Raw genomic sequence first — 15,304 nt, 5'->3', positions numbered from 1 at the left:
TTAGAGCTGTTGTGCATAGGGTCGCTATGAGTCGGAAACGACTCAATGGCACATAACAACATGTTGACGAACACTTGGGCTGTTTCCACGATTTTGTAACTGAGAATAATTCTCCACTGGATATTAGTGTAGAATATTTGTTTGAATCTTTGCTTTTAAGTGTTCTGGATATATAGCTAAGAATATAATTGCTGAGCTGCATGGTAATTTTAAATTTAGCTTTTTTCCCCTTAAATTTGTTTATTATACTGTTGTTGAGAATATATATAGAAAAATATACACCAATTCAAAAGTTTCTAACATGTACAATTTAGTGACATTAATTATATTCTTTTTTAAAGTTGTTTGTTTTTTTACTGTGATTTTAACGAAAGTTTATGGAAAAGTTGGATTTTCATTCATTCATTGTTGCAAATTTTCCTTCCTCCCCCTCCCTCAGTTCATTCTTCTTCTTCTTTTTGTCTTTTTTAATATTCATTCTTTGTTGCATTGTTTCCTCCCTTTCCCTCCCCTAGTCCACTCTGGATGTCTTATTCTGGACTGTTGTCATACATTTGTGTCTAATCATATATTCCTTTTAAACAGTTCTTTCTTTGATCTGTTCCAATGCAGTGTTCATTATTTATCTACTCTTTTCCTAATTTCTCCCCAACCTCCCATGTTAGTCTTACTTTATAACAGTAGTGTTATGCAGTATTTTTCCTTTTGTGACTGAGATATTTCGGTTAGCATAATGTCCTTCAAGGTCACAAATGTGTAATGTTTTATGAGTTGTTCTTCGGTGCTGTGTAGCATTCCATTGTGTGAATATACCTCCATTTTTCTATCCATTCCTTTATTGATGGGCATTTGAGTTGCTTCCATCTCTTTGCTATTGTGAATAAGGTAGCAATAAACATGGGTGTTCATATATCTGTTTGGGTTGTTGCTCTGGTTTCTTTAGTGTATATTCTCAGTAGTGTAATTGCTGGGTCAAGTGGTATTTCTTCTTCCAACTTTTTGAGAAAGCACCAGATTGCCTTCCATAGTGGTTGCACCATTTTGCATTGCCGTCGCAGTGAATAAGGGTTCTAATCTCTCCATAACCTCACCAGTATTTGTTGTTTGTTGTTACCAAGTCGATCCACCTCATTGAGGGGCTCCTCCTTCACTGACCCTCCCCCGTTCCCAGCATGAAGCATCCTTGCCACTAAGGAGGGGTCTCCACAGACACCGTGCTCGCTCAACCAGCCCTTCCTGATCCTGCGACCTTTCACTTCCCTGCTGCCTGGCTGTGTCTCTGTCACAGCGGACAGTGTCTAAGGGGCACCACTCCTGTGTGGCTTGGTGGCTCCTGGGCAAACTGTCACACTGATCTCTAAAATGTCCATGGAAATTTGGCCTTCCACGTGGCATGTAAGAACACTACTGCCAGCGATGTGTACAGAAATGAAAACAAAACATTTGTTAATCTGAAGATACAATCTGCCTCCTCACCTTTGGAGTTCATGGGTCACTGGGGTCCTGAGCTGGTCACTCGTGTACTCCTCTGCGGAGCTCTCCTTCTTACCCTCTGTCCACTGTCCAGTCATACTGACCATCAAAGTCTCATAAATATTTCTAAACTAAAACCTACACACATGCACACACACACACACACACACGCACGCACGAGCCAGTCCTGACTTACAGCAGTCCCCCGGAAGACTACAGCCTCACAATACATCTTCTTGGGGGGAGAGTGCCCATCTTGCCCCTGCAGAGCAGGTGGTGGACTCGAACAGACAACCTTTCAGTTAGTAATCCAACATGCAAAACACTGTGCCCTCAGAGCTCCAGTGGGGGGGGGGGCACTCCAGGGGAGAAAGAGGAAGCATCTGCTTTTGCAAAGATGTCAGACTTGAGGACCTTGGGGGAGGCTCAACTGTGCCCTTTCTGTTAGCAGCCAAGTGCTTTAACCACTGATCACCAGGGCTCCTAGTACATACTTAAGAATATCCCCGGCAGGACCACCTGGCTTGGAATCCTGACTCCTTCATTTACCAGCCACGTGACTGCGCTATTCATCCTCTCTGAGCCTCAGTTTCCCCATCTCTAAAATGGGATCCCTGCAAGTGCCATTCTCCAGGATTCAGTGAGGATTAGACAAGACCGGGCAGTGCCTGGCTGGTACCGTTCAATGACTTCATATAAAGACACACATCTCTTGTGACAGTGGCTACAAACATTGCTGTTCCTTTCTGTTTACTGTTTAGATGTGTTATGTGCAACTTGTGAGATTCAGGGAAAGTTAGTCCATGAAAATAATCCAAGGAAAAAACCCCTTGGTTTGAAAGGGGGAAGTGGTGGAAGAGAGCAGGCCTGGCCACAGGCACTGCCCCTGGAGAGAGGATGTGGGCATCGCCAAAGCACAGATGCTCCTCACTTTAGAGAGACTAGGTTTTTTCTTCTACATAATTGAGGTTTATGGCAACTTGGATTAGTCCTGCCATTTCCCCAATAGCACATACCCACTTCTTCCCTCTGCCATAGCTTAGTCGTTCTTACAATGTTTCATGCTTCTTCCAAATACTGTTGCACAGTTATCTGGATTCTGGATGCACAATCAACCCTTGATACCAGCAGTCTGAGCAAGTCTGCTGTCAGGGACCTCTCCAGATTTTTGTGGATCAATGATGTCAGTCTGAGGACTAGGGTACACCTGATTCGGGCCACAGTCTTTTTTCTATCACTTGCTCTGCATCTGAGAGCTGAACAAGGAATAAGGATTACAGAAGAAGAATTGATGTCTTTGAGCTGTTGCATTGGAGAAGACCACTGAATGGCTCACGGGCTATCAAAACAACAAACAGATATGTCTTGGAGAAGATGCAGCCAGAGTGCTCCTAGGAGGCAATGATGATAAAGCTTCACCTCGCACACCTTGGACGTGCTGCTAGGAGAAGCCGTTCCTCAGAAAGGGGCATCGTGCTTAAAAAGGTGGACATCAGCGAGAGAGGGGAAGACCCCAGTGAGATGGACTGACATAGTGACTGCAGCGATGGGCTCAGACATGTCAGAGAAGCCGGGGCTGGCAAAGGACAGGACAGGATTTACATCTGCTGTCCACACGGTCACTGTGAGCTGTACTCTGCTCCGCACTACCTAACAACATTACGCCCTCGGGAATCTCTGGGGGTTCAGTCTACAGGCAGCTGCATTCCTAACCCAAAGCTTACCTCGCCGGAAGTTCACATCCACCAGTGGCTCTGAAGGAGAAAGATGGGCAGTCTCTTCCCATGTGATTTACAGCCACTAAAAATCTAGTGGAGGATCAGCTATGAGTTGGTTCCAATTCAACAACAATGACTTTGTGTTTGACTCGATGGTTCAAAATTGGGAAGGGGGTCTGCCAGGGATGTATTCTGTCTCCATACCTTTTCAATCTGTATGCAGAACAGATCATCTGGGATGCTGGGCTGTACGAGGAGGAATGTGGCATCAGGATTGGTGGAAGAATCATCAACAACCTGCGTTATGCAGATGACACAACCCTGCTTGCTGAAACTGAGGAGGACCTGAAGCGCTTGCTGCAGAAGGTCAAGGACTGCAGCCTTCAATATAGATTGAAGCTCAACATCAAGAAAATGAAGATTCTCACTACTGGGCCAATTGGCAGTCTCAGTATGGATGGTGAAGAGACTGAGATAGTTAACAGTTTTAGTTTGCTTGGCTTCATAGTACCAGCAGCCGGGAAATCAAGAGAAAAATTGCATTGGGAAAGTCGGCTGTCAGGGACCTCTCCAGAGTACTGAAGAGAAAAAATGTCAGGCTGGAGACTAAGGTGCGCTTGATCCAGGCTATAGTCTTTGCAACTGCGTGCTATGCATTGGAGAGCTGGACAGTGACTAGGGTTGATAGAAAGAGAATTGATGCCTTTGAGCTGTGGTGCTGGAGAAGAGTGTTGAATATACCACGGGCTGCTAGGAGAACAAACAAGTTTGTCCTAGAAAGGGTGAAACTGGGCTGCTCCTTGGAGTTAAGGATTCTGAAGCTTCGTGTGACATACTTTGGGCATGTTGCAAGGAGGGGACTGGTCCTTGGAGCGGGACATCATGGGTGGGAGAGTGGAGGGACAGTGCAGGAGAGGACGACCCTCAATGAGATGGATCAATTCAGTGATTGGGTAGTGGGAGTAGGTGTGTCAGAGACAATGAGATTGGCACAGGATAGAGCAGGGTTTAGGGCTCTTGTACATAGGGTCACTATGAGTTGCAAGTGACTCGATGGCGCATAACAACAACATACATTTAATGTTTCTGTTGAGGTTTTGTGTACCACAGACTTGGAACTGACATGTAGCTGGCTGACTGGTGGGTTTTCAGAGGCAGTTAATCACTTGGGAAGAGACTGCCCATCTTTCTCCCTTGGAGGAGCTGGTGGACTTAAACTGTGTGCCTTTGGGATTATAGTGAAGCTTCTTGCCACTAGGCCACCTGAGCTCCGTATCCATTTAGTAGACAACAGTATAGTGGGAACGTAACTTTCACGCCCACTGGGGATAAAAGCCCTCGAGTGGCTTGCTTTCTCTAGATCCTCACTTGACCGTGGTGATCTCCACACTCCCAAGATGTGCGCACACCTGCTCTCATTCGCATTACGATACTGAAGTCTGAATGCACGTCACAGGGCTCAGAAGGCCGGTGAGAACCATGAGCTTGTCTGCCCCAGGAGATCCTCCCCATACAAGGGCCTCTAGCTGCGAATGCGATGCAGAGGGTGCAGGCCGGGGACTGGGGGCGCTGTGCAGTCAGCTCTCCCTGGAAGGCCAACGTGCCACAGGTGGGCACTCCCTGCTCTGTCGTTGTTGGTTTGTACAGAGGTTGTTTTGAGTCAGAACTGACCCACAAGCTCGGCCTCCAGTGGGTTTTTAGAGGCTGTAAATCCCACAGGAGACTGTCTGCCTGCCTTTCTCTGGCAGAGTCACCGGTGGGTTTGAATTGCTACCTTTGTGTTGGTAGCATAACTCCTTACCAATAAGCCACCAGAGCTCCCCAGAACCCATCCTGGGGAGTACAGACGGCCAGTCCCATCCTAGGGAGTACACATGGTCAGCTGCTTAGCTGCCAGTTGAAGTATCAGTTTCAACTCTGAAGGACCAAAGCCTGGAATCTCCTTCGGGACCGTGCGTCACTGGCTGCCTGGAGTTGCATCCCAGGGTCACTGCAGTATTATCCACAACAGTAAAAAGGTGCAAACAACCCAAGTGACCACCAACAAATGACCAGGTAAGCACAGTGAGTCACCCACACAATGAGATGGAACTCAGTCAGAGGGAGCAAGCCCTGATGCAGCCACTGCACGGACGGGACTTGGAAAGTATGCTGAGCAGAGGAAGTCAAGACTGAAAGCCTTACTGTGTGATCTCATGGATGTGAACCTTGGAAATGGGCAAAGACAGATAGATAGACAGACAGACAGATATAGATGGATAGATGAGAGAGGGGAGAGATGGACAGATGATAGAGATGGACAGATGATAGATAGATAGATAGATAGATAGATAGATAGATAGATAGATAGATAGATAGAAAGAAAGAAAGAAAAAGAGAGAGGACAGAGTATAGCCATGGTCACCGGGGGTGGGCCAGGGTGGGCGGGGCAGTGCTCTCTGAACTTGTACTTATGGGGATGGACCACTCAGCCCAGGGATACTGAAACTAGTGATGACGACATATGACTGATGTATGATTGTGCTGTGTATATGGGAAAGGGATTCACATATGTGTTGCTATCTATATTTTCACAGCAACTGAGAAGCAAATGCAACAAACAAAGCCTCTGAGAGCCCAGCCCTGCACGCTCTCTCTGTCTCTGTCTCTCTCTCTCTGTCTTTCTCTCTCTCTCTCTCTCTCTCTCACACACACACACACACACACACACACACACACACACACACACACACACGGGGTCGTGTGAGTCACAGGTGACGTGATAGCAACTGGCTGGCTTTTTGGCAGGACACTGAGATGCAGCCCACCCTCCGCGTCTCTTCAGTTACTCAGCACACAACTGCCTTTGTGAATCATCTACAATCTCCTTACGACTCCTTGTGCATTTTTGGAGGTGACCTCGTCCATCTCTTACAGGGGTGAGGAGAAAGGAGAGACTCTCAAAGCAACAGCGAATGACACCCTGAGACAGCCATGCCTGGAAGCAGGCTCTGCCACTAAACACTCTGGCTTCAGACCCTGACACCTCTCATCGCTACTTTAACCAGGTGGAGCTGGGTTTTCTGTGCTTGCTGTGACCAAGAGGAACAGGGACCGTAGTATTCCTGGCTGGCCCTGTCCTTACTTCTCACCTGCACGGGGACACAAGTCCCCTGAATTCAGACTCTGTCCATGGCTCACCAGCCCTGGGCAGCCCCTTCCCAGCAAGCCTCTCTCTCCTGCCTGTATCCCCTCCAGGGCATCCCTGCTGCTTGCCACTCCGTGGCCTCCTTGAGGTCCCCGCTATTCTTCCCCATGGCTGCTGACATTTCAGTAGCCAGTTCTGACCTGCGGCGTCAGGCATCTAGAATATTCCACTGCAGTTTTCTCCTCACGCTGACCCAGAAGCATGAGTGCGTGCAGACCAAGAGGCCTCCACACAAGGCCCCATTCAGCCCCCTGCCCACCTCTGAGATGAACACGCAGAGACGCCCCAGCTCACACTCTCACCTCCCTCTAGTTGTAACCCCTGGCTTCATGACGGTTCTGAATGGAACCTTTGGCTTTTTGGTGGCAAACAATATCAGTATCAAGAGCACCGACTCCCCCTCCGTGCTCAGGTGGAGGTGAGTCTGCTTCCGGCGGGAGTACCAGGTGCACCTGAGTCAGCTCCGGCTTGGCATCACCCATGCGTGTCCACGTGGGGCCAGCTCCACGGGGTAGGACTGACCCTCAGGCCTTTCTCCCGAGGTGTCTCTGGGTAGACTAGAACTTCTGACTTTTCAGTGAGCTGCTGAGTGTGCTCACCGTTTGCACCATCGGGGCCTTCTTCCAGGAGGTGAGCGCCGTCAAAACCAAGCACAACAGAAGTCACAGCCCGACCCCACGCGGCTGAAGGCCTGGCGCATTCCGACCGAGCAGGAGGAGGGGAGAGAGGGTTTGGACACGCTGAAACTGTACACTATGAACACACGTGTCTCAGCTGCCCTCGGGCCAAGGGCTCAAACTCCAGTGTGCCTCTTCAACCAGGAAAACAAAAACCTGACAGGCTTCTGAGCTTCCTTCACAGAGAAGTGTCTGGCTTGGGAGGCCTTGAAGAACGGGGGACAGGCACCCTAAAATCAAGCATCCTCATGCTTCCCCAAGAGCTTGAAAGGAAAAGTGCACGTGGGACATCTAAGTCCTCTGGAAAAAGCCCAACAACACTTCAACACCGGAGTGTGCAGACAGGAACAGGAGCCTGGTGGGGATGAGTGCAGCCCCACGGCCAGGGGAGGCCCAGGTGAAGCACGTGCTCAAGCGCTGGGCGGCTAACCCAAAGGTGAGAGGTTCAGGTTCACCCACAGGCACCTCAGAAGAAAGGTCCAGTGATCTATTTCTAAAAAACCAGCCACTTAGGGGAGCTCTGGTGGCCTAGTGGCAAGGAGCTGCAACTACAATCCCAGAGGCCCACAGTTCGAATCCACCAGATGCTCTGCCGGGGAAGGAGGGGCAATCTCCTCCTGTACCAGTCAGATCTGATTTGACGGTACACGCACACAAAAATAATAAAAAAAAATAAAAAACCAGCCACAGAACACTCTACAGAGCCCATTTGTGACATGGCGTGGCTGCGAGACAGAGTGGACTGGGGGACAGCAGGTACGCTTCAGGGTGGTTAAGACTTCCATGCTCCCAGGGGTGCACCCGGCATCTCTGAAACAACTCCACAGGTGGGATTCCAGCAACCCAGGAAGGGTCTTTGAGCCCTGGGAAGTGAGCTGGGAAGCCGGGTCAAGGGCCGGGATCAGCCACCTGCATCCTCCCTCACTCGGGCATGACTAGAGTCCGTGAACGTGGTGGCCCCAGTCCTCACTCTGGTCAGCTCTATCCTGATAACACAGACAGACCTTCAAACATGTCAGGCCCAGCCACTCCTGCCACTGAGTGGACTAGGACTCATTGCGACCCCATGAATAACAGCTCTGAACTTCGCCCTATCCTGAGTCAACCTCACGGTCTCGGATTCATCTGACCCCACGACCCAGTCACTGTGTCAATTCATCTAATGCAGGGTCTCCCTGTCCTATGCTGACCTCCACCCTTCAAAGCATAACATCCTTCTCCAAGGACTGGACCCTCCTGAAAGCACGCCCAAAGTATGCGGGATGGAGCTTCGAAATCCTTGCATCCAGGGAGCAATCTGGCTTCCCCCTCTCTCGGACACATTTGTTCTTGTGGCCGGCTGTGGTACATTCAATACTCTTTTCCAGGACCACAACTCAAAGGCATCGATTCTCCTGTCATCCTCCTGACTGGAGGGGTCACTCGGAACAGACAGGTGTGGGCACAGTGACACACGGAGGGCGGCACATCTGGGGTTAAAGGCAGTCTCCGAGGAGAGCTGTAGCAGTGGCACGACACTCCCACTGCTCTAGCTTCCTGCTCTAGCCTCCCACAGAGGCTTCAATCCCGGAAGCTGTGGGTCTGCCAGGCCAGCAGGCCAGCGTGGCCGGCACGTGCGGGAATGTCCACCAACCAGAGCATCTCCACTTGCCCTGGGGCATGGGGGCCACAGTCACAGATGAAGCCCCACAATTGACCAGCTGGTGATCATGAAACAAGCCAAGGCCCCTCACCACAGGGCGCTCCGCATCTGCAGCCTCGCCTGTCATTTAAAACCGAGAGCCAGCAGCAACCTGCTTTAACAAACGAGGTTCTCTCTCATTTCCGCCAAACGCACGAGAAGGGGACTGACACCACAGCCCCATCCTCCAGAAGGTGATTCAACTCTGTCTCTGCATTTCCATGCAGGTTACACATCGAGTTAACCCACAAAGCCACCGTGGGCTCCAGGCTCCATCACCACGGATCCACACCCACAGTTTGAAAGCACCCAATGAGCTCACTTCCGCATGCAAACCAGGCTCTGATTGGCCAGGAAGAATTCAAATACATCCTTAAGCCAAGTAGGAGGAGAGGAGATGCAGGACGCTTGGAAGAAGTTGCACCACCTTCTCCATTTTCCTGGACTCTCTCTCCTCCTAAATTATCTGGTTTTTTTTCAGATTTCCACCTCTCTTCAGTCGTTTTGAGAAATGCTCAGGAGGGGATGGGCAGAACTGAAACTTGAGAAAGATATCCTTGGGTAATGAAGAGAACTGGGTTGGCCTGCACCTTCCACGAAAGCTTGTGATGTGGGCACATTGTTGGTGGACAGAACAAATGCCCTGCTTACCTGGCGGCTAACTACCATGTGGCTGGCTGGACGCTCACATGCTGGTCCCCACAACTGCGTGAGGGAGTCTGAAGCCGATGCAGCAAGGATCAGGCTTAACATGGAAGGAACTGGAGTCCTACCAGGCCCATCTGAATCTCCAGAATGGTCCATCCGTCATTTCCCCAGCCTACAAGATAGTCTTTTATTCTGCATAGTGCCAGAAACTAACACGTTCCTTTGAGTAACAAGATTGCAAGTAACACCCAGAAGTGCAGAAAGGGAGGAACTCAGATGTGCTGGAGACTCTAACATCTCCTTCACACCCACCAATGTGCCAACTCCAGGTAGATCTCCAAAACAACGCACTGTCTAGTGGGCTTCTTCCAGAGAAGGGGTGTCCCTTCTTTACTACAGCAAGGCCCGCTAGTTCTCCAAACATCTAAGCACGGCCATTTCCACTTTATGCCACTGACCACAACCACCCTCCATGCCCAAGCACCAGCACGGTCTTTCTCAACTACTATCCATCCAACTCCCAGTTCCTGAAAATGGCAAAGCCATAAACTCTTAGCCACCAATGTCACAGACCTCAGGCAGGTGGGAACCAAGGAGGGGACTCCCCACCCTTACTCTTCAACACAAGGATGGACAATGGCTCCTGCAGCTGCTTGAGAATCACGACTGAAACACCTCTCAGAGCCACATGTGTCTCCAGCGCCATGGCAACAACACTGTTCTTTCTACTCTGAGATCAAGAGTCAAGTGACACTCTCAACTCCTTCAAAGACTTCCAGCCCAGGTCACAGAGACGACTCAAGCTTGCAGGCCCAATGGAAGACCCTCTGCAGTGGGTGGAACAGTCAAGAGCGTGACCCACGGCAGCCTCCATGCATCAGCCCGTCTGATCCGTGACCATGACCTCAGGACCACAGACCTCCTGGACGAGAGTCGGCGCTCTCCGCAAGCAGGAACGTACAAACACCAGCGTCCTACCTCAATCAAGAAGTCCCCAGTCCTGAGTCCGGCTTGCCAAGCCACGCCACCTTCATCCACCGACTCCAGATACTGCAGGGCCGGGAATGCTGGTGTCGGTGTGAATTCTTCGATGGGTGTATCAGCTGGGAAGACAGGGAACACCTCATTAAGGGGGGGAGATGCTTCTCAGGTTGGCAGTCCTCATCTCCCTATCGGACCCCAAGTGAAAGAGGACCATGTGTGTCCTGTTGGAAATGGAGTTGGGGTCCAGGCCCCCATTCTCCAGTGGAGGGCTTGAGACTCAAACCTGTGGGTTAAGTTAACTGCAGCCATCTGCACGTGCCTCCATGCTACTCCTTGGCCCCCGAGCTGAACACACCGGATAACACGCTCGGCTGTACATGTCTACACGCCTGTCATTTTCTTTAAAAGCATCAGTGACTAAACATTTTCAGTGCTAAAAATGGAAAAGTTCCTCCCATGTCACACCGAACTGCAGAAACATCACACCGAGCCACTCACTGAATTTACACTAGGGGAGAGCTGCAACTGAGGGGGACATGGCCGGGAGCAGGGGCAGAGCAGACGCTGGCCCTGTGGGTGGCCATGGGACTGGGGTGGCCTCGGGCATTCTCCCTTCGAGGAGCTTGGCTCTGGGTGGCTGCTGCCTGACCAGCATCCCCAGGAGGGCCGGGCAGGCCGGGCACCGCGCCTCCACGGAGGAAGCCTTGGCTACGGAGGCCCGTGTGCCTGCCAAGTACAACTCCAGGGCAAGAAAGGGGACTTTTCTTGGCAGTTAGGGAGGCTGGGGGTGGTCAGGGGGAGGATGAAGATGTTCTCAGGAGGGGGAGAGAAGCACAGGCCACAGGAGCAGGTGGGGGGACACACACATGCGTCCAGCTTCGTTATCCTCCTGCTATCTGGACAGCGAAGTCCAAGGCCAGGGCAGGTGGGGGATGGTACCGCAAGAAGGCAGCCTCCCTGGCTCAGGTCTGGGACCCCCAGTCTAACGCTAGCAGGGGAGAGGAAGAGCTTACACACCCTTCGCCCCACTCAGTGTAGATGCTGCTCCCTCTCCTGGGAACAAGCACCGAACCATTTTGTTTTCCTCCTGCAGAGAAGCCCCCAAGTTCAGGGCTGATGGTGGAGACATCTCCAGCACTGCAGCCCCAGAGCCTCCCACTACAGGCCGGGGAGCCTGCTCGGCGGAGGTAGGGGGACCATCTTGCCACATTGCCTTTGCAAAGTCACCTTAGAGCCGGGCTCGCTGCCGCCCGCTGTGCGCAGAGCCAGAACCCTCTGGAGGAGCGGGCGGTCTCCAGTTCCCGGGAACTCGGGGGCCGGTGAATTCCGGCTTTGGGGACCCACAGTGAGGCTGAACTGAGCCACGGCACAGAGATGGACCCCATGATCTACCGGAAAAGGTGGGGGAGGGTGAGCCGAGCCTTTCCAGCGAACGCGTGCCCGGAAAATTAAAAATATTCACCAGGGAGCTCCGGTAAGGTTTCCCGAGTAAGGCAGGGTGTTCGAGAAAACGGTTGTCTAGCAACGGAGTGCCCCCAGGAAGGGAACGCTCGCTCGCTGGCCGGGCACCTCTTCCACACGAGCGCGTCCACGCGCGCCCTGCACACACACATGTGGTTGCCCAGGCCGGGCGCCGCGGCTCGCTCTTACCTTTGGCCCCGCGGAGCACGAATCCGAAGCCCTCATTGTCTTTCTTCTGCAGCACCACGGTCTTTTCCTCGATAATGCAGTCACTGTGGGGAGAATTCCGGGGACAGCGACCATTATTGTGACCCACCATCATCACGGCGGCCGGCCCCCCGCCGGGGACGTTCATCATCCTAGCCAATTAGTCCGCCCAGCTCGCCAGCGCCCAGCAGCATGGAGCGGGGCTGGCGGCTCGCGGCGGGAGGAGGGCAGCGCGGGCCCGGGCGGGATAGGCGAGCGGGGACGCGGCGGGGCGCGCGGAGCAGGCGGGCGGCTCCTACGTGGTGCGGCGGCGGCCAGGAGTGGCTGAGCCCTGCTCACGGCATCGGGGGCCGGGGGGACGCCGGCAGGACAGAAAGTAAGTGGCCTGCTGGCCCGGCTCTTCCGTGAGCCCCCCGGGTGGCCAAGTGCCATCAGCCCGCAGAGAAATGAGGCAGCATTTTTCTCCTTCCTCGGCGGGGGTTCGGAGCATCCACCGCGCTCGCTCGCTCCGCACGAGCAGGCGGAAGGCACCCGGAGACGCAGGGCCCGCTGGTGCGTCCACCGCCCCCCTCTCTCCCGTCCTATGGCACGTGGCGCGCGCTGGAGCCCCCACAGTCATCTGACGGCCGCAGCCGCGTCATCCGCACGGAGGACCCCGGCCCGGGGTCGGGGCAGGCCTGGGGGGCCCCGCGTGCCTCCCATGCAGCCACTGCCGCAGCGGACTCGGGGTGCAGGGGGGCGCGCGGAGCCCATCCGTCAGCACCCGTCTGCTGGTGACACCAGAGCCGGCGGAGCACCTCCGTGGGGCGCGCTGAGCCGCGGGGGCGGGCGCGGGGAGGGGGGGGGCGTGCAGGCCGCCCCCGCCCAGGTGACGGAGCCTGCTCGGTGGGCTCCCGCCCAGAGGTGGTTTTTCTTTTAAAGAAACGCAAATGTTCCAACTTTGCGGCGGCCGGAGCCAGCTCCCGGCTACAGCTGTGGTGTGCGGCCCTCTGGTCATCGTCCCCGAGACACAGGGTGTGAGGGCAAGAGAACTGCCCAGCCAGCAGCAGGGACCACATGGTCCCAGCGGGGGCGGGGAGGGGGTGTGGGAGCCCTGGGCTGCAGCCTAAAGGCACTGGGGAGTGCGGAGTTACTAAGGGACAGTCCTCAGGGCCCCACGGGACTGGGGGGAAATGGCCTGGGCTGGTGGGGAGCCCTGCGGACACCTAGGTCGCTGAGGGGGGCATGGCCACAGTAACGAGGCCTAACGTGGCCCAGCTCTGGAATGACCTGGGGAGGGTGCTGGCTGGGGCCTGCAATCTTCGGGGTCCCCATGATGGTGAGAGTATAAGCCCGGGGAGAAGTGGTAAAGTGCAAAGCAGCCTGGACACAGGGGCACATGGCCCTGAGGTGGGAGGTCCAGGACAGACCCTGAACACGCCCAGAGCCTCTTGCAGCGCATGGGGGAGGGGAGAAGCCAGCCAGGCTCAGAGTCTACGCGGTGGATACCCCCACTACAGTGACCTCAGGGCTAACCCGGAGCCCTCCTGCCACAGCCTCCAGAAGGCCCTGACCCCATCCGCCATGGGCACCAGGCCAGAGCCTGAGTGCAGTCTCTAAGCCTTAGTTCCCCGGTAAGAACAAGCGGCCAGTTCCTTGGGTCTATTGGAGTCTAATGAGGAGACCCCAAGCGAGACCCTATGGGGACTTGTAGGGGCAGCAGGGAGGGTGTGAGAGGCTCTGGTCTGGGAGGGGTAGGAACGTCACTGCTCTGGGCCCAAGCCCCTGGCACTTGACCTTTCGGAGCATCAGAGCAGGAGCAACACGTGCCTGGGGGAGGGGTGTGATAAGGAGGCCACTGCCCTGAGCTCTTGGCACTGTTCTTGGGACCCCAAACTCCTCCTCCAGCCAAAGTTGTTGCCATCTAGTCAACCCTACTGTGTGGTCACCTCATGTGCCTGGCACTGCTGTGCTTCCCTTTTCAATGGTCAGGTTCAGAAGGCCAGTGTCAGGCCTATCTTCCAAAGTGCCTCTGAGTAGATTTGAACCTTTAACCTTTCAGTTTGCAGCCAAGAGCCTATGTGCCTGCATCACCCAAGGGTTCCAAGGGTTCCTGAGCACACACCAATCACCAGCTGCTCAGCCCAAGTCCTCACCAGGGAGGTGGGGGTCAGGATAGACAGTCTGGTGCTTAAGAACTCACTGTCCACTGGCTGACTCCCAACTCCCTTCCTCTGTGAGGCTGCTGGTTGCCCAACCCAGGCGTGCAGAGCCTGTCCCTGCCCCTCTGGACAGCAACCCTGGTCCACCCACTCCCACCCCACTGTGACTGTCCCAATGCTCCACTCCAAACCCAGAAGCCCCATCCTGTTTGCTGAGTGCATGGCAAGCTCCCTGGGCTGGTCCTAGGAATGGCAGGTTTTCAATCCTGCTACCTCTCTGTTCAGGGTCTGCAGGGGGCTTGCCAGCCATCTCCACCTCATCTCACTCCATCTACAGACACACGCAGGACTGATCCCAGTACTGGCAGCCACTGGCTTAGCTCCGCAGAGTCTCACTGACCCTGCCCCAAAGTGGGGCCACTGGCGCCTGCCTTACTGGGGTGAAGGAGCCCTGCAAGCGCAGCGGCTCACTCCTCAGCGGCTATTCAGAAGGCTGTGGAACCCAGGAGGCTCTCTGTGGGACAGTGACTGGACAGTGTGCATCCTCACAAGTCCTGTGGGCCAGTTCTCCTCTGTCCTATAGAGGGCTGCTTGGGGTAAGAAACTACTTAACAGCAGTGGGGGTTTGTTTGCAAGATCTGAAAGCCCCTGCTGATGCTCTTGTTATTAGATGCCCTCGAGTTGAGTATGACACACAGCGACTCTATAAACAACAGATCTGGACCCCGTCCTATCCTGCGCCATCCTCATAAATTTTTACACACTTGAGCTCATTGCTGCAGTCACTGTGTCCATCTATCTCATCGAGGGTCTTCCTCTCTTTCGCTGACCTCCCATCTCTCCAAGCATGATGTCCGTCTCCGAGGAACAGCCTCTCCTAACAACATGCCCAGAGTATGAGAGATGGCGCTTAACTATCTTTGCCTCCAAGAAGCACTCTGGCTGTATTTTTTTCCAAGACATACCTGTTTGCTTGCCTCCACAGTCAACAGTTTTGGCACCAGCAGCCAGGAAATTAAAAGGTGCATTGCCATGGGAAAGTCTGCTGTTAGGGACCTCTCCAAAGTACTGAAGAGCCATGGTGTCTCTCTGGAGACTAAGTTACGCCTGATACAGGCCATGGTCTT

General features: G+C 53.7%; 1 protein-coding gene across 1 annotated transcript in view; it reads right to left on the bottom strand.

The window, feature by feature from the left end:
- SHANK2 (SH3 and multiple ankyrin repeat domains 2) overlaps positions 1-15,304 on the bottom strand; it is a 617,206-nt gene that overhangs the window by 196,183 nt on the left and 405,719 nt on the right. The window contains exons 14-15 of the mRNA XM_006893221.1: positions 12,019-12,101; positions 10,363-10,487 (exon numbers count right to left, since the gene is read on the bottom strand). Of these exons, the coding sequence (XP_006893283.1) occupies positions 10,363-10,487; positions 12,019-12,101 (208 nt within the window). The remainder of the gene's footprint in view (positions 1-10,362; positions 10,488-12,018; positions 12,102-15,304) is intronic.

Source organism: Elephantulus edwardii, unplaced genomic scaffold (assembly GCF_000299155.1).
Source record: "Elephantulus edwardii isolate Elephantulus edwardi_28Jun2011 unplaced genomic scaffold, EleEdw1.0 scaffold00126, whole genome shotgun sequence".
Classification (NCBI taxonomy): domain Eukaryota; kingdom Metazoa; phylum Chordata; class Mammalia; order Macroscelidea; family Macroscelididae; genus Elephantulus; species Elephantulus edwardii.
This window is presented reverse-complemented; position numbering and strand designations above follow the sequence as displayed.